Genomic DNA, 25,926 nt, shown 5'->3' on the forward strand with positions numbered 1-25,926 from the left:
TGCTAGGCGAGTGTTTAACCACTGAGTTACAGTGGTTTTGTTTAATAAAATCTGAAGTTTGTCACTTGCAACTGTGTTCTTCATTGGGAGGCCTGGACAGGCCCTGGCTCACTTCCTGTCCCCTTCACAACCTACTTGTGGTCATCAGCTGGTCCTTGATTGAACATCTCCAGTGATGGGGAGCCTACCCCTCCTGAAGTTAACTCACTAAGTTCTTGCTTCCATGGAAAAAAACCCCAACTCCCAGCTGTTCCTACCCCAGATATTATGCAGCTTTTGATGTCTTCATGACCATCCTTTATCCTTTAGCAACACGGAAGCCATTTGTGGTCACTTAACGGTTTTTGGAGATTTCAGGGACCCTCTTTTCCTATGGTATCTCTTCTATCTATGATTCCACTTTGTCAGTGACATCAGCTGGTGGGGGTGCAGCCTAGCAGAGGGCACACAGAGGTGGCACTGCAGAGCCCAGGCCTGGTATGCCAAGGCACCCTGTGTCCTGATGAGAATGCTGCATAAGAAGGGGAGTGAGCATGAGAGCAGGGGCCCAGGTCTGAGTCTGCCATGACCTGCCCAGCGGGGCAGACCTTTAAGCCTGTCCTTCTCTCCCATATGCCACTCCTGCTAATGCATTCCTCGGGCACACTATGGGCATTTTCCAAAACCTGTGCACATGGGTCCTCCCTCAGTCACTACACAGCCTGCAAGCCTGAACTACAGCGCCACCTCTTTTGGGAGGCTTCCCAACCAGTGCCCCTCTCCCACCATGCTCCTGTCTCAGCTCCCATGACTCTTGTCTACATCTTAGCAATTCTTACACATAGGGCACTGTCTGTTAAGGGGTGGGGAACTCTCAGGACTACATGCTGCTTGTGGGTCTGCACATTCCGCTGGTAGGTGCTCAGGGATATCTTCTAGACCTGAGCTTCCCAATTGGAACTGGCTAGAGGTGTGCCCAGATGTTAATCCATCAGCCCTCGGGTATCCTGGTAAAGCATGAAGTACCTTTTAAGCAGCTGTTACTGGTTGCTGGCAACCTCATACTAACCTGCATGTATCCACACATGCTGTCATTTTCTCTGCATGCTATGATGGGAAGCATAGTCTCGACAGAGGCCCTTCTCCATTCTCTCCAACACATGATACAGCCCTCAGAAGGCAGGGAATTGAGTCTTTGTGACCTTAGAAGCTCTTCATTTCTCAGTTGCCATCAATTCCTCCCCTTTGGAGAATCCAGTTTGGGGTAACAGAACCACCTGGATCTTTCTGCCATTCCAGGCTGTCAGAGCCTAGAGGTGACCCACTGCTCCTTGTCAGAAACAGCTTCCCAAATTCTCAGCTGCAGCCCAGGCCTTTCTCTCCTTTCCTTCCAGATCCAGGCCCTGGAACACCTCTTTTCTACCATATTATGTCTCTGCTGTGGGGGGGAAAAGGCCATCAAATCATAAACTAGTTGTGTGTATGTATGTGTGTGTGTGTGTATATATATATGTTCAGTACTTGGGACTGAACCCAGGGCACTCTACCACTGAACTGCATCCCCACACCTTTTTATTTTGAGACAGGGTCTCACTAAAGTGCCAAGGCTGCTCCTACCTCAACCTCTGCAGTAGCTGCCACTGCACCCAGCAGAAACTGTTTACTCAACCTCTGCAGAAACACTAACCAGAAACTGATACTGTCACACTTCAGTTCTTAGCAAATCAATTTGCAGTTTCACTTCAACCCAGGACTGACCTCACCCCACCATAGGCCCAGCCCCCTCCAAACGTTGTTTTGGGATCCACAGGAGGAGGCTCCAGACTCACAAGTAAAGAAACTTCAAAAGGATAATTATATGTATTTGAAAAGAGATTCAAATACACTTTGAAATAAGAGGAGTTATATAGTAAATAAGGTCAAATAAATATGAACAAAGATCACAAATTTGAAAAGATATTTGAAAAGGATTAATGTCAGTATTGGCTCAAAAGAACAAAGAAAAATATGACATTGAATCGCTGTAAAAGGTTCATGCTGTGCTACTTCAAGGAAGTAAAACAATGAGAATATGATACCTGGTTTTATGATTTATGTGACATAAAATTATTTTGTTGAATGTGGAAGGGCTGATCTCAGCATCACCCCAGATTTAAAAATCACAAGCTCTGAGCCCCCTGCTGCCCATCCCTGCACACAGATCTGTTTTCTTCCCTTTGCACTTGTGCCCTCTGGTTTACTCACTGTGCTTTGGCTCTTGCACCTGCCTATCTGACGGTCGATTCTATAAGAAAGGACTGCGGCTGCTCACTGTTGTGTCCCCATACTCAGCAGAGCCCAACAGAGAGCAAGCCCTGGGGATTTGCTGAAAGAAGGAATGAGCGCTACTTCTGATTTGGCTCCACAGCCTCCAAGCCACACAGCTGGCCCACTAATCCCCACTGAGAAGTGGCAGCACAGCGATGGAACAGGAAGCAGGCATGGGTCACAGATGGCACAGAGCCTGACATGCAAGCACAGGCCTGACACACAAGGGAGCCAGGTGCAATGACCTGTTGCACCCTAGTGGTGCTGATGGACCCAGGCTTGGTGCCAAGGCCTGTCTACACAGCACTGCAACCCCAACCCCTGATCCAGTTAGCAGTATCCACTATGTGCTAACCTCAACCTTGGAGTGGCAGGAAAACAGACCCTAAAGGAAATTGCACGACTAATCAGTAGCATTGAACTTTTCAAACCCTAATTTGCATAAATTTGGACCAATAGCATTGACCTAAGTACTGTATAGACTCCTAGACAGCACACTCAAGCGGCAACCCCTCTCTAATGGGCCCCCTCATCTTCTAGGAGTTGTTTCTATTTATACTCGAATGAATCCTACTCTTACACCCACTTATCCTTGTGGGTGCATTTCATTCACTAGACAAGAATCCAGAAAGAAGCCGGGTGTGGTGGCACATGCCTATAATCCCAGTGACTCAGGAGGCTAAGCAGGAGGATCCCAAGTTCAAAGCCAGCCTCAGCAACTTAGTGAGAACCTATATTTAAATTAAAAAAATAGAAAAGAACTGGGGATGTGGCTCCATGGTTAAACACCCCTGGGTTCAATCCCTGGTACCAAAATAAATAAAATAACCCAAAAAGAAGAAATTGGCAGTGAGTTGCTGGGGTCTACTGTGACACTGGAGGGTACAGTCCACCATTAGAAGCTGAGCTGCAACACGTCACTCAATGGCAGCGGAGAAGAAACGGGCTTTCTTGGCTGCAGAGGCCTGTAGCTTACGCAGACCGCACCTGCCAGCAGAAGCAGAGTGACTCCAGCTGCACTTCTGTCTTATTTGCTCAGAGATGGGAGTGCTTTCCTCTGCCCACAAGATCTTCTGACCAATCCCTTCTCTAAGGCCAAGTGACCACCATATAACGCTGACTGGATCCCCAAGGGCAAGGAGAGGATAAGGGAAAAAGACAGCAGAGACAGCAGGAGGGTCTGGTAGGAAGTGAGATCTCAGGCCATTCGGGTTTGCTCCGCAGAATGAGAACAAAGGCTCAAAGGAAGGGATAACACAGCAACACTCACCCTCTGAGTGGCCACAGAAACTGCAGGACATGTACTTGTCTTGGTCCCTCTGAGACAGCCAGCTTGAAGCAGAGACTGCCTCATTTGCTCTTTTTATCTTTTTAACAGGCCAGACCTGGGCTTGGCCCAGAAATGGCACCTGTGTAAGGGGAGTGGGGGGAGACCAGCACTCCTGCCCCACCTCACCCAACACCCTGCACAGTACAAGAGGCAGTTCAGACTTCAGAGAATGGCACTTTATTTTAAGACTTGATTTTTTTGCCATGATTTTCAACCGATTCTTCTAAGATGGTATCATCTTCTTCAATAGTGACCAGAACCTTCTTGCCCACCAGATTGAAGATGTCTTCAGGCAGATACCCTTTGGGCTCACTGACCTTCACAGTAAGCATGTCCAGTGTGAGAATGGTGCCTTCTGGAATTTTCACTTTGGCCACCACTGACTTGCCCAGCTGTGGAGAATATGAACTCAGTGTCAGATTCACCAAAGGAGCTCCTACACTGCATCACACCCAAGGTCCTGATCAGTCTCCACAGGCACCTTGGGAGCAAGGACTGTTGTCCCCACAGTGCCCACTCAGGTCCTCGCCACTGTGGACTGGCTTCACAGACTCAGAGGAGGCCCTTACAGTCTAGTGCAAGGAGAGGATGAAGCTATGGATAGAGCCAGATCTAATGGCCATCAGCTGGGGAGAAGAACATTCTAGTTTTGCTGAAAAATGGGGAAAAATGGCATCTGTATCTTTTATTTGTTTGTTTGTTGTTTGCTGTACTGGGGATGGAACTCAAGCTAGACTCATTTTAACTTTTATTTTGAGACAAGTTCTCACTAAATTGCCAAGGCTGGCCTTGAACTTGCCATCCTTCTGCCTTGGCCCCTGCCTAATAACTGGGATTCATCAGTGCCTGCACCTTGTGAGATGACTGTCAAGATCAGTGATAATATGTGGTGTGCCTGGGATGCAGAATGCTCTCAATACGTGAAAACTAGCCACTCTTGTCCTTACCCAGCTCAACATCTCACTGTAAACATGGAGAGTCTAAGGCCCCCGGGACAGCTGACTTGACCAAGGATGCAGCCAGCCAGCATGAGAACCTGGAGGACACTGCTGATTGAGGGACACACACCCAACTGCCACTTTGATAAAATAGGACTATGGTGGGGGGCGGGGTGTGAGGGGCTCACAAGTCAGGGAGGGTGACTGTCATCTGAATGACAGGAAAGGGGCTCCGTAGGAAGGAGCACAGGACAGGCAGGTGGGAGGAATGAAGGCTGCCTAGAGCCCGTGACCAGCATTTCTGCTCTCCATAAATGCTTCAAAACGTTACTCCAGGCAAGGCCCCAAGACATCAATTCTGCTTGGAATTTAATGCCAGGAAAACATATCTGTCAACCGATGATTTCCAAGCTATGCACCTCACTGTTTCACTGTTTGCTCAGGAGCCCAATCATGTGCTCAGCTGCTTCATTCCCATTCTGATTTCTGGTGGGTTTATCTCCCCTCTTCCTCTATAGGTTAGTTTGCTTCCTTTTATCATTCATTTCCCAGTATATGTGCACCTTTAGTTTGGGGGCAGCAGCAGGTAGGCCCCGCTAGAATAAAATGTGACGACCTTCACTATGCATGCTTGACAGCCCTGAGAAGCCTGGCTGTACCCTGAGGCAGGAAGGTCCAGGCCATAGCTTCTAAGAAGCCCAGAGAGGGTCCTTGTGCCAGGAAGTGTGCTCAGCTTCACCATCCCATCAAGGCCAACACTGCTAAGGTATACCTGCACCATCTACCACCCGTGCATTCACCCCTGCCTCCCATGCCTAGAAATGCCACAGGCTTTCCTCTTCCACAGGACCCAGACTTGGCCCATCTCCTGGAGTCCTGCAGTACCAGAGCCACAGGCTTTAGGGACTTTCAGTGGAAGACTCTAATGTGATCTGACCAGAGAAATGGCCAGAGTTTCCCACTGTGTAGCACATTTCCCTTGTTGCTCATATGAGCCTGAAGGAGGTCAAGAGGGGTTGGGGCAGCATTCCTCTATCCTTCTATTGGTCTGGTCAGCTAGGGCTGGTAGTGACCCCACCTCTCAGGCACGTGTACTAGGTCCCCCACAGAATGGCAGAGCCAAGCAGAGCTGGGCAGCACCCACCTTCTCATTGCAGGCCATCTCACAGGGAAGCAGCTGCTTGGTCGGGGAGCCCAGCGCCCTCTCCACAAGGCGCACGGATCTCACCAGCTCAGCCAGTTCTCCAGGCTCCAGTGAGGCTGAGTGGTCACTCCCCTTCCAGTTCTTGTCAAGAGTTATATGACGTTCCAACACCTTGGCCCCCAGAGCCACTGCGGCCACAGATATTGCTATGCCTGTTTCATGTCCAGAATATCCGATGGGGATATCAGGAAAGAGCTTCTGATATTCCTTTAAAATAGAAAAAGAAAAAAGGTCACCCACTGTGGTGCTTTGTGCATAGTCCCTGGAGTCAGGCAGATCTGGGATAAGACCCAGGTTAGCCACTTACTAGCTGCTAAGCCATGGGGGAGATAGTAGGAGATGCTCTCAGCCTCTTTCCTGGGAATAATAATAGTACATGTCAGGGGTTGCTCTGAAGGCAGGAAACACATTGAAAATGCCCCAAAGCATTATTCTTATCATTAAGAATGCATTTTGGGGACTAGGGCTGTAGCTCAGTGGTAGAGCGCTTGCCTAGCATGTGTGAGGCACTGGGTTCGATCCTCAGCACCATATAAAAATAAATAAATAAATAAATAAAGGCATTGTGTCCATCTACAACTAAAAGAGGTATTAAAAAGGAGTGCATTTTGTGGTACAGCCCTTGCCAAACATGAATCTCTGTGGTCATTACCTAGTAACACACAGATTACATTTGGAAACTGAAGCAGGAGGATCACAAGTCTGAACCCAGCCCAAGCAACTTAGCAAGACCCTGACTCAAAACAAAATTGAAAAATGGGGCTGGGAGCTCAGTGGTAGAGCCTTGCCTCCCATGTGCAAGACTCTGGGCTCAATCCCCAGTACTACAACAATGCCAAGAAATGCATTTTAAGACAGTTCCGTCCTGCAAAAACCACAAGGAATAATACATGACTAAAACCGAATGCCTATGCTCATTCAGAACTCATCTGTCATATTTAATTAACTTACACTGCAGAAATCAAATGTGCTATATGCACAAATATCATCATCAATAATATATACAGTACATTGGTAAAAATGCTAAATAATGAATCAGATATCTATAATTCACTAAACACAACAAGACATTCTAGGATGGGTAAGTCTTGTCAGTGAGGGTGACCAGAAAGCTTAAGTACAGTAGAAAGACTCAGGCAGGGTTTCATAAAAGATTAGGATAGCACCATATAAAAATAAATAAGACCAGGAAAGACCTGGAAAACCAGGTTTTGTGCAATGGAATGCAGGTCATGGAATACCTATATATCTAATGTCACTATATACCTATATATCTAATGTCACACACACACATACATATCCATTTCTAATTAGTTAAATTTCAGTTGCTAATAGAAAACTGATTTCACAGTTCTCTGGGGAAGATGAGCACCTCAGCTAATCAAGAGGCTATACAGTATGGTTCAGGCTGAGTATCCCTGAGACAATAAGAGACCAAGGATTAGGACTCAGCCCACGCTCTGGTTCCACCTTGGCCCTAAGACTGAGCTTTGTCATCTATAAAACAATTAAGTTGGAGTAGATAAAATCTTGGGAGAAAATTCCCTTAAAATGGTCACTATGACAAGTTTGAGCATCGGGGATGCTCAGAATTAGAAAATAACAAAAGCAGCAAATAGCACAGCAGCAAAGCCCAGGGTTTCAAGGTCTCCTGTGAAAAGACAGACGCCTGCACACTGTGTCTACCACAGACTGTTTCTGTTGTAGCCAAGAGTGGGAATGACCCTATGGCCATTGAAGGATGAGTGGGTAACCACAATGAATACTAGAATCATATTCAGCCTTAAAATGCAAAATTTTGATGTGCTACAATATGCATGAACTTTGAAGACACATAAAGGATATAAGCCAGTAATTCACAGAAGAAGAACCTATAATGGCCAATATATGAAGAAAATATAAGCAAAGCCAATTACAAGGACTCTACTTTAAATTTTATGAAGAGAGAAATTAAGAAATTTATTGCCAGCCTCTCTAGAACACATGAGCTTTCTCAACTACTTGGTTCTAAGCTGATTCTGCAACAGCAAGACTGTCAGAGATGTTTAAACTACAGAGTATGCCACGGTTGGTTAGAATTCTGCTTATATAAAAGGCTCTATCTTCCCTACGTTCCACACAGTAAAAAGCCATCACGCCACAGCCACATTCCCTCTGCTCACCGTGATGACACGCAGGTTGGCGTCCTCAGGCTGGAGCGGGTAGGCGCTGGTGCACTGGAGGAAACAGAAGTTGGGGTTGAGGGGCTTCACGATCTGGTAGACCTGCTTCATGGTGTCCATTGACTGCATCCCGCTGGAGATCACCATCGGACGACCTGAGGAGCCCAGACTTTCTTTAAGGGTTCAGACTCTCCCACAAACACATTCCAACCACTCTGCTCACCATTCAACCAAACCAACAGCATTTCTAGCCACTGTGCAGGATTGAGTTGAGTGTGATGGGCTCCTGCCCTTGACCATGGGAAATGTAGACTCCCCTCTGTCCCAGCACTATCCTTTAGCAAAGTGATCTAAATTAAGAGGAGAGAGGAACTTCACAGGCCTGGGGGAAGATGAGGATCTCAGCTGATGAAAAGGTCACATAGTATGGTAATCTGAAAAGCTGAAATCTGAAATGCTCCTAAAATCTGCAACACTTCTGGCCCCAACCTTTTTGGATCAGAGACATTCAACCTATAGGATGGTAGGGTGACCACTGACCCCTCTCCCCCCCAATTCAAGAGCATAGCTGAGTGTGAGAATCAGAGCTTCTACCTCCAGTTGTGCCTGGGCAGAGCTCTGTCCTTGAGTTTCAGATATCTTGTCTATGAAATCAGTAAAAAATAGCAGAGTAATCTGACCTGCTTCCTTCCATCCCAGGGTTATTATGAGGTCAAATGAGATCAGTCATGTTGTTAAATCTTTTTATAAATCATCACGTATAGACATAGATAGAATAAGCTTACAGAATGTTTCTCAAATCAGTTTCCCCTAAAAAGTTTTCACATACTGTTATACCCTTCATTTCCTATATAATTTAAAACATTTTTTAACTGATTAAAAATTGTAAGGCTAGGGTTGAGGCTCAGTTGCAGAGCCCAGCATGTGTGAGGCACTAGGTTTGATTTTCAGCACCAAATATAAATAAAATAAAGGTATTATGTCAATCTATAACTAAATTTTTTTTAAATGTACATATTGGGCTGGGGTTGTGGCTCAGTGGTAGAGTGCTTGCCTTTCATGTGTGAGGCACTGGGTTCGAATCTCAGCACCACATATAAATCAATAAAAAAATAAAGGTTCATCAACATCTAAAAAAAAATTTTAAATGTACATATTTATGGGGTGCCAGGTGATGTTTATACATACACAATATATATACATTGTGCAATGTTCAAATCAGGAAAGTATATCTCCACAAACATCATTTCTTTGTCACAACAACGTTCAAAATGCTTTCTCCTAGTTTTTTTTTTAATAATAAATAGTACATTATGGTTATCTATAGTCACCCTACTATGCAATAAACACGAAAACTAATTTCTCTTATCTAACATAATTTAGAATGCATTGACCAACCTGTCTCCTGCCTCCCCCTTACCCTCCCCAGCCTCTGGCAACCACCATTCTATTCTCAACTTCTAGATTAGGTTTAAAAAATTTTTTTAATTAAAAAAATTTCTTAGAAAATTGTCATATCCTTCTTGCAAGTTAGCACATTAAAAAGTGAACGCACACTGACTGAGGAAGTTTCTGAAGTTTATCTTCATGAGACCTACTTCAACGTGGGCTGCCACGTTGAAGGTTGGACTCCCTCAGGTTTTGTGACAAACAATGAAACTCACCTTTTTTGGCTGTCTTTTCCAGATAAGGAAAATTGTTAGTGTCCCCAGATCCAACTTTGAAAAATGGAACATTCAGTTCATGCAGAAACTCAACTGCCATCTACAAAAATGAAAAAGAAGCTCTTTTTCACTACTGTTCTAGAACAGTCCTATTCTTGAGGCAGGCAAGGGGTGAGGCAGCAACAGGAAAGCCCCTCCTCTTACCCGAGGGGGACTCAACAACTTGAAAGTGGGAGAGATCTGTTAGCAGTCACCTCATTCAGTCCTATCTACCCACCCACTTCTCCTGACACAATGATCATCCCCCAGCCAGACCCTTCCTTCCCCAGGCCAGGGAATAAATGTGAAGGGTCAGGAACTGACCTTGACCCAGTAAACTTGACAGTGAGAAAGTGAATGGCCCTCAAAGGCTTTCTGTTCACTCAAGACCAAGCAGCCGGGAAAGGAGGCCTTTTCAATCCTTGTCAAAAAAGGGAAAATGGAGCACTTTGGGCCCAGCCCTGACACAGTGATTCATATCTGCTGAAACCATCAGATCCAAGCCCCTTCAGACTTCAACCATGCTGTCCACAGAAAAGCAAGCCTCAGTCATGTTCTTCTGAACACAACATCCATGTTTTAAGTTACCTATTTAGGGTCCTCAACATCCTTAGCTGGGATTCATCAGGAACACTGAGCATATTGGGGCCTGGGATGTAGCTCAGTGGTGAACACATGCCTGGCATGTACAAGGCCCTGGGTTCCAACCCCAGCACCACCAAAACACAAAATAAAATAAAAACGGCTAAAGTGATCAGCAAATCATAATTATAAGAATAAAATCTCAGATTGCTGTTAAATAACAAGAACCCAAAAAACTACTTCCATTAAGGTATATTTGGCATACCAAAAGCTGCATATAATATACATGGTTCCAAATGTAGAAGTTCTATCCTAAAAATACTGACTGAAATTAAGAAGTTAGGACTTGATGAGCCAGTCCAGTGCACCTTACACTTTAATATGTGCATACAAATCTTCCAGGGATCTTGCTAATATGAAATACAAATTCTGCTTGTCTAGGGTGTGGGGCCTGAAAGTCTGAATTTCTGTAAGTTCCTGAGTAATGCTAATACTGCTGCCCATGAATCACACGCTAAGTAGCAAGGAGCCAGACTACTAAGCATAAGCCCGGAGGGTAGGAGGTGGTAAGAAATGCCATGAGAAGGTCATTCCTCAAGTAGCTCTTTAACCCACTGTGGCTAGAACTTCACCCGTCTTCCTAGCAGGCCCAGAGCTACTACAAATACTGTAGCTGTGTTCAGAGAAAACTGTGCTCCTCTGTACATCTTCTATTAACATATAAGTGGGCGGGCCAGGCATGGTGGTACTGCCTATAAACCCAGCAACTCAGGAAGCTGAGGCAGGAGGGTTGCAAGCTGGAGGCCAGCCTCAGCAACATAATGAGGTCCTGTCACAAAATAAAACAATAAAAAGGGCAGGGGATGAGAGTACCAGTACTGCAAGCAAACAAATAAATATGGTGGGGCTGGGGTTGTGGCTCTGTGGTAAAGCACTTGCCTAGCATGTGTGAGGCCCTGGGTTTGATCCTCAGCACCACATAAAAATAAGTAAATAAAATAAAGGTATAAAGTAAATAAATAAATAATGGTGCTTCAGAACCAGGAAGAGTGGTTACCAAGCCAGTTCAAATGCCTTCTATAACCCTCTTGAGGCACTGTGCAGTATGACCAGAATGCCACTCCAAGTGTCTGAACCACTTAAAATGCACTTCTTGCTGTTCTTCCCTTTGCTTTATTTTTTCTCTTCTCCCTGCCATATTCCTCTCCTATGTATGTGTCACACTTTTAACCAACCCTAAAATGGGACTGAAAACTGCTTTTAGTTTTTATGGTACTGGGGATTGAACTTGTGGGTGCTTTCCCACTGAGCTACACCCCAAGTCCTTTTATTTATTTATTTATTTTTTTGTTTTGAGACAGGGTCTTGCTAAGCTGCCAAGGCTGGCCTTGAACTTGAGATCCTCCTGTCTCAGCCTCCTGAATTGCTGGGATTACAGGAGTGTACCACCATAACTGGTTCATTTTTAATATATTGATTAAACAAAGTCTAATTTTCCCAATCTTCTGACTGTATCTGGCAGCTGAAGAGGGTATTTTCTATGTAAAGAGGGAAACCCTTATACTAAGTTTTCTTTTAGATAATGCTCCTTTGGTGGAAAAGTGGCTCTCCAGGGCATGGACACCTAAATGAATGAGCCAGCACAGGAAAGGGGCAGAGTAAGCAGGGGTGGGGAGGCCATGTGCATAAAAAATCATGGCTCACCTATAGGGGCTGTGAGATCTGCATGGAATTCTCTAATTAAATGATGAAAAGGGACAATTACTGCTGAGAGGGGAAGGGTATGCACCATTTTGCTGCCCTCCTGTGGGATCTGTCGCCACCTAGTGGCCAGTTAGAAAACTGCTGCCTCAGCTTCTTACCCTGTAAAGGCTGCCAACTCACCATCTGGAAGATCCTAGCCTTCACCCAGGGTCCCTCAGGGTGCATCAGAGCCTGGTGGTCTCCTCTTCACAGCTCTTGGCTTCCCCTATCCTGTCCCCTGTCGTCAGATCCCATTTCCATCTAGGGCACAATGTATCCAGGCAGCCTCATGACTTCTCCCATCTATCTTCTGGGGTCTGTCTGAAGGGAACTCAGCCCATCAGACCCTCCTCAAGCACCCATGTGGGTTCAATGCACAGAAAAGGTCCCAACAGACTGGTTTGAGGAAAACGCCAAAATCATATTCCTTAGCGGTCCCAGTAGATGGACTTGTTTTCATTTTAAGCCTACTGTTTGCCAAACCTATTTAGCTCGGAATACTTTTTAGCTCTAATTCAACTAATTAATGAGAACTGACAACATGCCCATGGAACCTCCTTTTGTGCTGTGTATTGAGAAACTAGGCAACCACTGGTCTAAGGTGGCGGGGGGGTCACAATAAAAGGGCTCTAAAGCCCTCTTATTGCCCCATTTCTGAATTCTGTAGGAGAGGAGGGAAAAGGCCTCTGGTGAGGAGATGGGGAAACCAGGGGTGCCACAGGATGAGGGGAAGCACATAGCCATAAAAGCTGGGCTTGCCCTTAACTTCAGAGTGCCCAGTGCCATCTGCTGGCGGTGGCAGGGAAGTAGAATGAAAGGGCACTGCAGATGCAGGTGTAGGAGGGAAGGGCAGCTCTGCCAGAATGGTCACCTTGTGTGAGGAGGGCGTGCCCTGCAGGGCCCCTCTAAGGACACAGCTTCCATCTGCTTCCTTGGTAGAACTATCTGTTCAGGCTAAAGACGCTGCTTATTTCCGCTGAGCTGCACAGGTCTCAGTGAACCTTCAGCCAAGAAGGGCCTGATAGCTTTCTGGCCTTAATAAAACTCTGACACACCTTAACCTTTCCTTTAGCACAAAGAGAACGCCCTAGAATAGCACGTAGGGTGGAGAAAACCAGCACTCAATAAATGTACTATCTACAAGGAAGTCAGGGTGGTTCAATACCGGGAGCCACTTACTGGGTAAACACAGAAGAAGGAATCAACACAACCCACTCCAACAGCTGGCCGGACAGGAAATATTAGTACAGCAAAGCAAAGTTGATTAACTCTTTTGTAAAGGCTTTTAGGAATGCATTTTCCCCATGTCCCTGGGTTAGCTAGGAGACCGTTGGGAACAGTCAGCATTCTGAGGACAGAGGCACCTCCCTGCCCAAACAGGTTGAAACAGGAAAATTCCAAGGGCTCCAGGGGACAGGACAGTTATCACTGATAGGAAGACACTGACATGGCACTGCCCTTGCCCCCACAGGACAGTGTGGGGGGCACCTTTTTGATCCCTAGGGCTACTGTAGCTACAAGAGGTTCTGTGAGAAGCCCAAGCCACACAGGCAGCATCAGTACCAGGACCTGAGTTCAGAGTAGGGTGCCACGGGCCAGTGTCCAGGACACCAACCAGAAGGGTAGCTGGGGTATGAAGGGAAAAGAAACCAAGAAAGGGATTCAGGTGGAGGCAGCCAGCCCCTGCTACCAAACACCCAGGCTCCTCTCTGTCTCCGAACTGCTTCTGGTCCTCAACCAAAGTCACCTGGAAGAGATGACCTAAAGAGTGCTTTTTCCTCAGCAGTCACAGATGAAAGGAGGTGCCCTCCTCCTGCAGGCAGACCCAGCAGCTCAGGGCCTGGAAGCATGGCCTGGGAGTCCTCATCCTACAGGTAAGTCACTTGGTACCATCTTCTGTGGTTCTTTGCTGACTCAGGACCTTAGGGCAGGAAAGCTCTTGGAAAACAGCTTGTTCACACACAGAAAAGGAAATGAAGGTCCAGGCAGGGCAAGTACCGCCATGTCCCAGATTTTAGCCTAACATTTGCTGAGCACTGACTATGCTTTATGTCAGTGATCACATTTAATCCTCACAAGGACCAGATGGCTTCTGCTACTAACCCCACTTTATAGCTGAAGAAAGGAGGCACAAATAGGTAAAATAACTTCCATGTGCACACACCAGTAGTGATAGGCAGAGTCATATTCAAACTCAAAATCTGACCCCAAGGTCCATTTTCTTAGCCACAGGACCACACAGCCAGGGTATGGGCCACAGGGCAGAGGTGCACACCATATGGTAGAAATATACTATGCCACTGGGTATTGTGCCTCACAGCAAGAGTATGTACCACGTGGCCAGGGAGTGTGCCATTCAGGCAGGACATGCACCAAACAGCAGAGGCATCCAGCACACAGCAGGGTGTTCATTACTCAGCACGGGCCCCAAACGTTTTGATTTTTACATTCTTAAAACTTACTGATAAAAGAAAAAAAAACTTACTGATTTTTTGTTTTTATCTATTTGTTTACTGAATTAAAAATTAAAACTGAGGGGCTGAGTTGGTAGAGTGCTTGCCTCGCATGCACAAGGCCATGGATTCAATCCCCAGCACCACAAAAAAATAAAAAATAAATAAAACTGAGAAAAAATTTAAATTTTAAGATGCAAACTTCTGACATTGGATTTTTTTTTTTTTAAGATGGGGTCTTGCTATGTTGACCAGGTTAGCCTTGAACTTTCAATCCTCCTTTGTCAGCTTCCCAAGTAGCTGGGATTACAGGTGTGTGCCATTGTGCCCAGCTGAGACTGGCTTTTATGCTCAGCATTAATATATATATATATATATTTTGACACAGTGATTATATCCAATGACACCTTACCACTGAGCTATATCATTAATGCTTTTTATTTTTTATTTTGAGATAGGGTCTACTAAGTTGCTTAAGGCCTTGCTAAATTGCTGAGGCTGGCCTCCAACTTGTGATCCTCCTGCATCACTGGGCTTATAGGTGTGCAACATCACACCTGTCTTAGCGCTAATATGCTTGATATGCATCACAGCTGTTGTGTGCAAACAGTTTATTCCTTGTCATTGCTATTAATATTCTGTGGTATGGATGTAGCAAAATTTAACCATTCACCTGCTAAAGAACACTTGGGTTATACTAGTTTTCAGCTACTGTGAATAAAGGTTCTATGGACACTCATGTATAGATTTTTGTTGACATTTTTTTGTGGCACTGAGGATTGAACCCAGAGCCCTGAGTATGCTAGACAAGCACTTTGCCCTTGACCATACCCTAGTCCTTATTCCTTTAGGGATAATATCAAATGACAACTGGCAGCCCATAATAAGCTCATGTCTGGTTTTAGAAGAAACTATCACTGTTAAGTGGCTTAATTGTACAATATGTGAATTATCTCTCAATAAAGCTGTTTTAAAAAGAAATTACCATATTGTTTTTTAGAGTGATTAGACCATTCTATATACCTCCCCTCCAGCAATGAGGGATCCACTAGCTCTGCAACCTTACCACCATCTGGTGTAATTATCCTTTGTTATTTAGCTATACTGATGTCTGTACAGTCAGAATTCAATGTGATTTAAAACAGAAATTCAAGGGCTGGGGATGTAGCTCAGTGGTAAAGCACTTGCCTAGCATGCATAGAACCTTGGTTTCAATCCCCAGCACTGGAGGTGGTGGGGACTGAGAAAATTTTAAATCATAAGATTAGATGAGGATAAAAGAAAAAATTGGACATTCTGTTTGATCTTTGAAGGATACCATCAAGTAAGTGAAAAAATCTATAGAATGGGAAAAAATTATAATACTTATTATCCTAGAATTTGCATTTAGGATTTTCTCCAAAAGAATGTACATGTACAACCAATATACATGAGATGTTCATCATTAGCTCAGGGAAATGCAAACCAAAACCACAACAGGATAGGACTTCACACCCAATAGGATGGTTTGAATCAAGAGAGATAGAGGGCTGGGGTTGTGGCTCAGTGGTAGAGTGCTTTCCTCATATGTGTGAGGCAATGGGTTTGATTCTCAGCACTGCATATAAATAAATGTATAAAATAAAGGTCCATCAACAACTAAAAAATGTATATATATATTTTTTTAAAAAGACAGAAATAAATTGGTGAGGATATAGAAAAATTGGAATGCTCAGACACAGCTGGTGGAAATATAAAAGGATATAGCCACTTTGGAAAACAGTGCCAGTTCCTCAAAAAAAAAAAAAAAAAATTAAACATAAAGTCAACACATGACCCAGAAATTCCACTCCCAGACATAGGCCCAAGAGAAATGAATACATGTCCCTACAAAATTTATACATGAATGTTGACAGCAGCGTTATTCCCAGCAGCCCAAGAGTACATCAACTGATAAATGAATAAATGAAATATGGAATATCCATTAACACTGGCTACTATTCAGCCATAAAAAGGAGTGAAGCAGTATCAATACATGTTGCAACACAGATGAACCTTGGAAACAGTTACATGAGAGGAATCTGACTCACAGATTGTATGATCTAGTTATATGCAATGTCCAGAAGAGGCAAGTTTACAGAGACACAAGGTAGATCAGTGGTTGCCCAAGGCAGGGAGAATTGGGGTTCTCCCTAGGAGTGGGGGTGCTACTAATGGTTAGTTTTTCTTTTAGGGGTGATTTTTTTGTATGGGGAGGTACCAGGGATTGAACTCAGAGGTAGTTGACCACAGAGGCACATCCCCAGTGCTATTTTGTATTTTATTTAGAGACAGGGTCTCACTGAGTTGCTTAGCACCTCTCTTTTGCTGAGGCTGTCTTTGAACTCGCGATCCTCCTGTCTCAGCCTCCCGAGCTACTAAGATTACAGGTGTGCTCCACCATGTCCAGCTTGGGAGTGATTTTTAAATTGGATGCAGTAATGGTTGCACCCTGAAATCCTCCAAGTGAACAGGGTTTTGAAAGAACAATATTTAACCGCAGGCAAAATGTTGATTTGTCTTTTGAAAACAATCCAATTTTTTGAAGGATACCACAGAGAATTTCAGAAGCTCTCTCAGGCTGTGCACACTCAGAAGGATTAACACAATGATGTCCCTGAAATGCCATACTGGTTTGGTTCTGTTACCAATGTTTATATGACTTATTCCTTTCTAAAATGGAGGCTGATGTGTCACCAGTTCAAAATGAACTTGAGGAAGCCTAGTTCTCAGATGTGGAAATGGAGGCAGAGTGAGGCCTCAGCCTCAGTTAGCAGGGCAGGAATGAACTAAAGATCAGCAATACCCAAGCAACATTTCTTGGTAGGTATTCGGGGGGGGGGGGGGGGGGATCTGTCCCCTTCCTCCCAAGGCAGCTCCTAGGCCCAGAGTCTAGTAAACATCAGATTTTGGCCAATATCAAGGGTGGAGAAGAGCAGGGGAGGCCCAAGACTGTGCTGATCTTTCAGACATTTACTACCTCAGTCTAATATTCTGGGAGCCCAGACTGATGCCAAGGGCAGGTGAGAAGCCTGCTCTAGGCATCAGATCTGCTGCCTTCAAGACGCATTTCCCAGCATCTGACACTGAACAAACTTCCTGGCTCCTTTGACCCTTCCTTTATTCATCTGTAAAATGGGGCACTGTAGGGATAAGATATATTACTGTAGGTGAAAATGCTCTGTAAACTACCAAGTATACTTTATTTAATTATTAGTGGTACTGGGAATCAAAACCAGGGCCTATGCATGCTAGGTAAGTGCTCTACCATTAAGCTACATCCTCAGACCTGGAAATGGGTTTTGGATGAAACCTATGAATGCCAGGTGTAGTGGCAAAAGCCTGTGATATCAGCAGCTTCGAAGGCTGAGGCAGGAGGATTGCAAGTCTGAGGCCAGTACAGGCAAATTAGTAAGACCCATCTCAAAAAATAAAAAGGACTGGGAGTATAGCTCAGTAGAGAAGCACCCCTAGGTTCAAGGACATAACTGTGTTAATCCTTCTGATGTGTGTACAGCCTGGAAGAGTTTGAGATTCTCTGTGGTATCCTCTAAAAAAACAGGACTGTTTCAACAAACAAATCACAACATTTTGCCCATGGTTAAATACTGTTCTTTCAAAACACACTTGGAAGATTATAGGATTTATCACCACCACCAAGACAAAACCTAAGAACATTTTTATGTCATGGTGCAGATAGGACCCAAAAACTGGCACCAGATGGATCCTTCCAGGATGTCAGCATGGCAAAGCCAGCACCTACCCATGACCACTCCCTTCTGAATGATGCCAGTGCCACCTTACTGAAGTCAGTCACACTCCAGCAACATATCCTGGCTCCTAATCTAGGCCACTTTCCACGGGAGAACCTAGCACAGCTTGGGTGTACCATGAACTTGAGGGACCCTGGAGGTGCAGTGTGGCTGTCCCCTCTTCCAGAGACAACTTGTTTTTAAAACTACAGTACCCTTCTCACCAACTTCACTAGGGCCTTGGTACCTGATGGCTTCCCACTTAGTTGGGCACAAAAAGGTGGCTAGAGCTGGCTCTAAGCCAAAAGACACCACACTGCCTGTTATCCCCTGGGTCTGCTAACATGGCACATGACAGCAGAGAGCTCACCTCATCCATGCCAGACGCAGTGAAGAAGATGCCAATCTCCTCGGCGTATCGTTGCAGCTCCCGGTATTGGTCATGACTGAATTCCAAATGGCCTTTGTGCTCCCCATATGTCTTCCCCCAGGAATGCTTTGAGGTATATGGCCTTTCCAGGGCTTTCCGATTAAACTTGAATTCCAGCTCACTCTTCTGGAACTTGGCACAATCGGCTCCACACTCCTACAACACACAGAAGGACACCTGTCTGTGACCTGATGTGCATTCTCACTGAGAGCAGAAATGTTGGGGCAACTGCTATGACATCATTATCTTTAAAGACCACGAGGACTGACAGAGACATTATGAGACTCCAAAAAAGGAATGGGGTCGGGGTGGGGGACAGGAGAAGCAAGAAGAGTCTGGAAGGATGAAAAAAATTATTTGTGGATGGAAGATTCTCTCTTCCCCCTATATTTCCCTCTTAAGGTATGGAAAACTTCAAGGCTTTTTTTTACAGTGTTTTGCTTTGTAATATTAAAAGTGCTGAATGCAAGAGCTAAGGAATATTTTAAGTTCTATAGCTCAGAAGATAGTAAAATGAGCACTGGGCCAAGATTTAGGAAAGAAAGTCAAATTCTGGCTTAACTCTGACCCTAACTCTTAGATAAGGTTATTTTCCATCTCTGGACTCAGTTTCTCTCTCTACACCAAGGCCAAGCTGAGCTAGCACTGTGCTGAGGAGCTCCTTACAGAGTAGGGAAACAAAGGGACAGGGCCCCATGCTCCATTCTCTGACTTGAACAATAACTACTCTACTTTTAGCTGTTTTGTACTCGTGCTTTTCTATACAACTTTTTGTTTGAACAATAGGTTCTACAGCAAAAATCACACAAACAAATCTGAGAAATGCCTAGCTTAGGTGATTTCTACTGAGTAGAAGTGATACTATAAAAATGGGAGTTGCATGCAGTGGTGCACACCTGTAATGCCACTACTTGGTGATTGGTTGGTTTGGGTACTGGGGACTAAACCCAGAGGCTTTACCACTAAGCCACATCCCAGTCTTTTTTTTTTTTTTTTTTTTTTTTTTAAGAAAGGTTCTTACTCTGCTGCTTAGGGCAGCTGAGTTGCTGAAGCTGGCCACAAACTTGCAATTCTGTCTCAGCTTCCCAAATCGCTGGGATTGCAGGTGTGTACCCCTATGCCTAATTAATGCCAGCTACTTGGGAAGCTGAAGACAGAAGGATTCCATGGTTGAGGCCAGTTTGGACAATTTAGTGAGAACTCTTCTAAAAAAAAAAAAAAAAAGTGCTAGGGATGTAGCTCAGTGGTATAGTGCTTGCCTTGTATGCACACAGCCCTGGGTTCAATCCCCATTACCACCAAAAACCAAAATGGAACATCTGACTTTAAAAGCTAAGTTGGATTACAAATCTGCCTCCCATCTCCCAAGATTGTTTCAAAAACAACTCAACAGAAATATTAGGAAAAACCCTCTAAAGTCTCAGCCTGCTTCCATCTCTATAGACACAGAGGCATTCAGGCTGTTGAAACCCTCTTGGGTCCACCAAAAACATCAGTGGACTCCCACTCCTAGAAAAAAATTAAAATCACAAGATGGCACAGTCAGGATTTGATGCTGGAAAGAAGTTAAAAGAATGTTAGAACTGCAATTGGCCTTGGGCAAGGGACTTCTCATTGTCTAGATTGCTGTGTGTGTGTGTGTGTGTGTGTGTGTGTGTGTGTGTGTGTGGTGCTGGGGATTGAACCCAGGGCCTTTTGCATATAAAGCAAGGACTCTACTGAGTTATATCTCCAGCTCTAAGAGTTTCTTTGTTCAAGAGTTTACTGCTTCTCCGATGGCAAAACCAAGGAGTATGCGGCTCAGTGGTACAGCAAACAAGCGCAAGACCCTGGGTTCAATCCCCAGTACTGCAAAAAACAAAAGTATTAGAAGTCCACCATGAGCAAAGGGTGTAATATTTCATTTGCACCATAATCTGAAAGTTACAGGTAAATTTCTAATTGCAATAATTTATGCATTATGTATTATACATCATAATACATTTCATTAATGTAATTATAATAAAATAAAACTAACTGAAAAAAACTCTACCTTCAGTATTGCAAACAGATTTAGGGTTGTAGCTCAGTAGAAGAGCACCTACCTATCATGCACAAGGCCCAGAGTCTGATCTCCAGCCCTGGGGATGTGGGGCAAAGAAAAATTAAAAAAAAATTTGCAAGCCAGCTGTACATAACTATACTCTGGATAGGCTTGCAAATGTAAGTCCATCTACAAATGGCAGCAAAGTCAGAATAAATAATAAGAATTTTAAGAAATTCCAGTGCTTTATTAATTTATTTATGGTACTGGGGATTGAACCCAGGGAACTTAACCAGAGTCACATCCCCAGCCCTATCTGTACTTTATTTAGAGACAGGATCTCACTGAGTTGCTTAGTGCCTCCAAGTTTCTGAAGAGGCTGGCTTTGAACTCCGGATCCTCCTGCCTCAGTCTCCCAAGCCACTAGGTTTAAAATAGGATTATAGACTTAAGCCACTGAGCCCCACCCTGCTTTCATTTTTAAACAAAGTACCTGTACATACTGTGAACCAAGAAAAACTGGGACCTAGAGAAAAAAAAGTCACCTGCCCAAGATTACTGATCCAACAAATGGTGTACTGATTCCAGGGGTCTCGCAACTATAATACAGCCTCAGACCCATCATTCTCTTCCCCCTGGAGAACTGTCTTATAAAATTAGTTGAGAAAGTATGAAGAAAAACTAACTTTGTTTCCATGGCTTCCTTATCTCTCCGTATATTTACAACTTCAGCTTGTAAAGAGGTCACACCTTGGAAAAATAGACCACTCCTCTAATTAAAAGCAGTAATTTCCCCTACAAAATAACTTTAGAGTACTACAAAAGTTTGGAGCCCAGAATTAGTTGTTGTTTTTGTTTTTTCCTTTTGCTAGTTGTGTGTCCTTAGGCAAGTCATTATCTTCTTGAGATTTTAAAATGAAAATGACAAGGATTGGGGGTGTAGTTTAGTGGCAGAGCTCTTGCCTAGCATGTGAGAGGCCCTGGGTTCATTCCCAGATCCCCAGCTCCACATAAATAAATAAGTAAAATAAAATCAACAGCTTCTCATGCCTGAGGTTGTTACGGGAATTAAACAAGATGAAAAACATGACAGTCTATCTCCTCGAGGAGGTTTCATGGTGTAACAGAGAAAGAGGCTTAAATGGTCAATGACAACAGCAATGCAATACCCAGGACTGGGGCAGGGGCAGGAGGTGGTGGGAGAAGACCAGGAGAAATCATCCAAGTAATCTTGAATGTAAGTGGAAATTTACTAAGAAAACAGGAATATTCACAAACATCATATCACTAATATCTGTCATTTATAGTCTGTGCCAAGTACCAATGCCAAAAGTTTACATGAGTTACCTTATTTCATCCTCTTAACAACTCTATGAAGTACTATTATTTATCAAGCTGGGTTTTCAAGCAAGGAAACAGAGGCTCAGAGAAGTTTAGAGACTGGAAGAATATGAACTCAGAGCCCCGGTTTTTAACCATTTCGCATTCCAAACACTGGGAGTGGCAGGGGAGAGAGACCACAGTAACTCCCAGGTATGGGAATTTCCTGGAAGTAAGTCAATATAGCAGGAGGATGTCAGAAGAAATAGGCAGGAAGCGGGGCCAGGTCATTAAGATCTTGAAGGCTACGTAGGGAGCCACTGACGGGTCAGACAGGGTTGAGACCTGATCAAATCCGTATTGGGGGGAGATTATTCCAGCACCAGAGGGGAAGGTAAGAGGTGGGGTTAGGAGGCAACTGCTGAAATGCAGACAAATCAGGAGGAGGTGGAAGAGTGAGGAAGAGAGGTTGGAAAGACTTAGAAAAAGGCAAAGGCGAGAAGGAGGATGCAGGGGTCGAAGTAGGAAGGTGTCCCGGGGTCCGGTGGCCGCGCCCCTCACCTTGGCTGTGCGGATCATGCGCTTGGCCACTTCCAGGTCGCCTTGGTGGTTCTGGCCGATCTCGGCGATGATGAAGCACGGGTGCTGCCCGCCCACCCAGCGCCCGGGACACAGCTCCAGCTCCAGCGGCATCGTGGCAGCTCGCGCTCCCGCACCCCTCTGCCTGAGTGGGCCCTGCAGCCGCTGCCTCAGTCACTGAAGTACGCAGCCCAGCGGGCCCGCACGCCGGCCACTCCACGTCAGCCCGCGGCCGCCGCGCAGCCAATCCCTGGGCCCAGCCTCGCTCCCGGCGGCCAATCGGATCTGGGGGCGGGGTCTCCAGCGGGAAAGCGGTGGGGCGGGGCAGGTAAGCCCTGCTCCTCCAGATCCTGGAGTGTGGCTGGTTTCTTGCATGGAAGTGCGGGCTGTGACTGTCCCGGGGTCCTTGCAAAGCTTTGAAGGAGGCTGACGGCCGCCTCGGCAGAGCTTAGTCTATGTCTAGCTCCTAAAGGCGTGGCAGAGCGCGCCCTGCGGTGTAATGGAAGAAACAGGGATTCCGGAATTAGAATCCGAGGGCTGGTTGAGTCCAGCGTCTGCACTAGCCAGCTTTTCAGAGTACGCTAGTCCTCCTGAGGATTTTTTTTTCCTTTTTCTCTGATGATGGTAAATAATATAGAACCCCTAATCACAGTACTTGGTGTAGTAAGTTTTCAGTTAGTAGATGGCCATTCCAATTACATGACAGGCAACCAGATCATAAAGCTCCACTGACTTGTCCAGTGCCCCCCAGAAAGTCAGCAAAGGTGAGACTGGGATCATGGGCTGCCTGCCATCCCAGGGCTCCTACAACACATTTGATTGGATTTCAGACCAAGTTGAGGAATGAGTTATCTGATTGCTTGTTTGACTTACCAGAACTGATGAGTAAAGTAACAAGATGGCAAGGAGGGAGGGTAGGTTTTGGTCATGTCAGTATAAATGTGCAGTTGGAACTGCCCAACAGGCAGGAGGACACACAGCTCTGAAGTTCACAATGGACGTCGGGACCTGAGAGAAATCTGGGAGCCAGTCAAGAAAAGAATGAAGATAGGACAGATTGCTGAAGGAGAGAGCCAGGGGAGGGATGAGCAATGTGCAGTTGCCTGGGAAGAAACAGAAATGAGACCAGAAGCCATCCACAGAGAACGAAGGAGGGGAGATGCAGTGTGTCCAAGGCCAGCAGCAGCCCAGGAGAATGGGGATGGAGAAGAGATTAGTGGCCAGGTGGTGGTGCATGCCTGTAATCCTAGCAGTTTGAGAGGCTGAGGCAGGAGGATCAAGAGTTCAAAGCCAGCCTTAGCAACTTAGTGAGGCCCTAAGCAATTCGGTGAGACCTTGTCTCTAAATAAAATATATGAAAGGGCTGGGGATATGGCTCAGTGGTTAAGTACCCCTGGGTTCAATCAGCAGTATTAAAAAAAAAAAAAGAATTAGTGGACTTTGAGATCATACAGGCACTGGAGACAGCAGATTTGTAGCAAAGGGGAGGTGAGAAAACAGGGGCAAAGTAGAACTTTTTGGGGGGTAGGTACTGGGGATTGAACTCAGGGGCACTTGACCACTGAGCCACATCCCCAGCCCTATTTTGTATTTTATTTAGAGACAGGGTCTCACTGAGTTGCTTAGTGCCTCACTTTGCTGAGGCTGGCTTTGAACTCCCCATCCTCCTGTCTCAGCCTCCCAAGCTGCTGGGATTACAGGTGGGCACCACCTCACCCTGCGGCAAAGTAGATAGGACAGATTGCTAGAGGTGATAGAACATGATCCTTTAGGGTGACTCAAAATATTTCAGTGTATTGGAAAAAGTTGTTACATCAGGTGGGAAATGGACCCTGGACTGGAGGGGGCCCCAGCTTGAGGAAGTGTGAGATTGGAGATCAATAAGAAGCAATAAAGGAAAGAAGGAGATTGAAAGCAGCAAGATGGAAGTGGGTTTTATTCTTGCAGGCTTTGTGGGCATGCTGCCTTAGCTGGCAGAGGTTTTCTGACTCAGGTTTAAATGGGAACAACAGACCCAGATCACAGGGAAAATGAAAACCAGCACTACAGTAAGGGAGGAAAACCTCTGTGGTTTTGCATAATTTGTGAATAAATGGAAATTAAGTCTAAAGGGAAAAAAGGAATGACACTTAAAAAGAGTCACCCCACAAGAAGCAATTAGGCTGATGTTATTTGTAACTAAATAGAAACTTTCAGTGATTTTAAGTGCTGGTTTACCTTACTATGGTAAGGAGAAAAAGATGCAAATATCGTTCTACTCTTGGTCTTGTGTTTAAAGTCAGTTTCTGGTGCTTTCTGTGGCTTTTTCTGCTTACCTAATGAATCCATGTTTAATATGTCGAAATGGATGAGAGTGAGTGGGAAGATCATTTAAAACAAATTAAAACCAACAAGGAACCCTTTCCTGTTATTGGCAGAAAAGGGTGAGGAGGAACTTCATTTGGGGGAAATATAGAGTACCCAGAGTGCTGAGTCATGGGGTTCAGGTTGAAGATGGGGCCCCGTTTCCCCACGGGTCTCTGGGGTCTGAGGCACTGGGGCCTACCCAGGCTGTGGAAGTCCCTCCTGAAGTTGGTTCTGGAAATTTCCTCCAACCCAGGACTCCTGCCTATTTTTTTTTTAACCACTCTGTGCTCTACCTACACTGAAATATTTTGAGTCACCCTAAAGGATCATGTTCTATCACCTCCAGGCCTTGGCACAGACTTTCCTGTGCATATTCACTTCCTACTCCTCCATCCCCATCATACTGAGCCTCCTCTGGCCACCTCCTGCAGGTCCTTCGGTGTAGCATTCATTTCCTCTGGCTCCTTCTCTAATCTCCCCAGGGAACCCTTTTCTTTGCCCGCTTCTCAAGGTATCTACCTCTTCTCTTGACCAGTCTCTGAGCTCTTTCAGGTCAGGACTCATCTGGGCCACCTACTCAGCATCAACCCCAGGGCAAACCCCTAGGGATATGTGGTGCCCAGAAGAAACAGAGGCCTTGCATTCTGTGTCCTGCAGGGCCAGGAGCTCCTTGAGATCAGGGCCTGGATCATTTCTTGCTGGGTCCCCCGAATCAAGCACAGAACTTCTAATAGATGCTGATAAACATTATCTGAATGAGCATGCGTGGGAAAGATGAATGATGGTGAGACTGAGGCATAACTGACTCCATCTGCTACTCCTCAGCCTCATTCAGCCCCTTGGGTTAACATGACTGTTCTGAATTGTTATTGAAGCCAGTTTTCTGGCCAGTTCCCCTGAGGAAGGTATGGGGGATCAACCCACCAACCTGACCGCTGAGTCACATCCCCAGCCCTATTTCGTATTTTATTTAGAGACAGGGTCTCACTGAGCTGCTTAGTGCCTTGCTAAATTGCCAGGAACCTGCCCAGATATCAAGTGGCCACAATCTGATTCA

The 25,926-nt window shown here is 45.3% G+C and overlaps 1 protein-coding gene across 1 annotated transcript; it reads right to left on the reverse strand.

Annotated features, from left to right (window-relative positions):
- Positions 1-3,777: 3,777 nt before the first annotated feature.
- NANS (N-acetylneuraminate synthase) lies at positions 3,778-22,750 on the reverse strand. Its single transcript, XM_081281775.1, has 6 exons — positions 22,506-22,750; positions 18,542-18,757; positions 9,585-9,684; positions 7,921-8,075; positions 5,699-5,965; positions 3,778-4,008 (listed from the first exon to the last, which is right to left on the reverse strand). Exons 1-6 carry the CDS (start codon positions 22,635-22,637, stop codon positions 3,799-3,801), a joined length of 1,080 nt encoding a protein of 359 aa, XP_081137901.1. The 5' UTR covers positions 22,638-22,750; the 3' UTR covers positions 3,778-3,798.
- Between the last annotated feature and the right edge of the window lie 3,176 nt (positions 22,751-25,926).

The sequence above is a fragment of the Spermophilus citellus genome, assembly GCF_964194105.1.
Source record: "Spermophilus citellus genome assembly, chromosome: 2".
NCBI classification, from domain to species: Eukaryota; Metazoa; Chordata; class Mammalia; order Rodentia; family Sciuridae; genus Spermophilus; species Spermophilus citellus.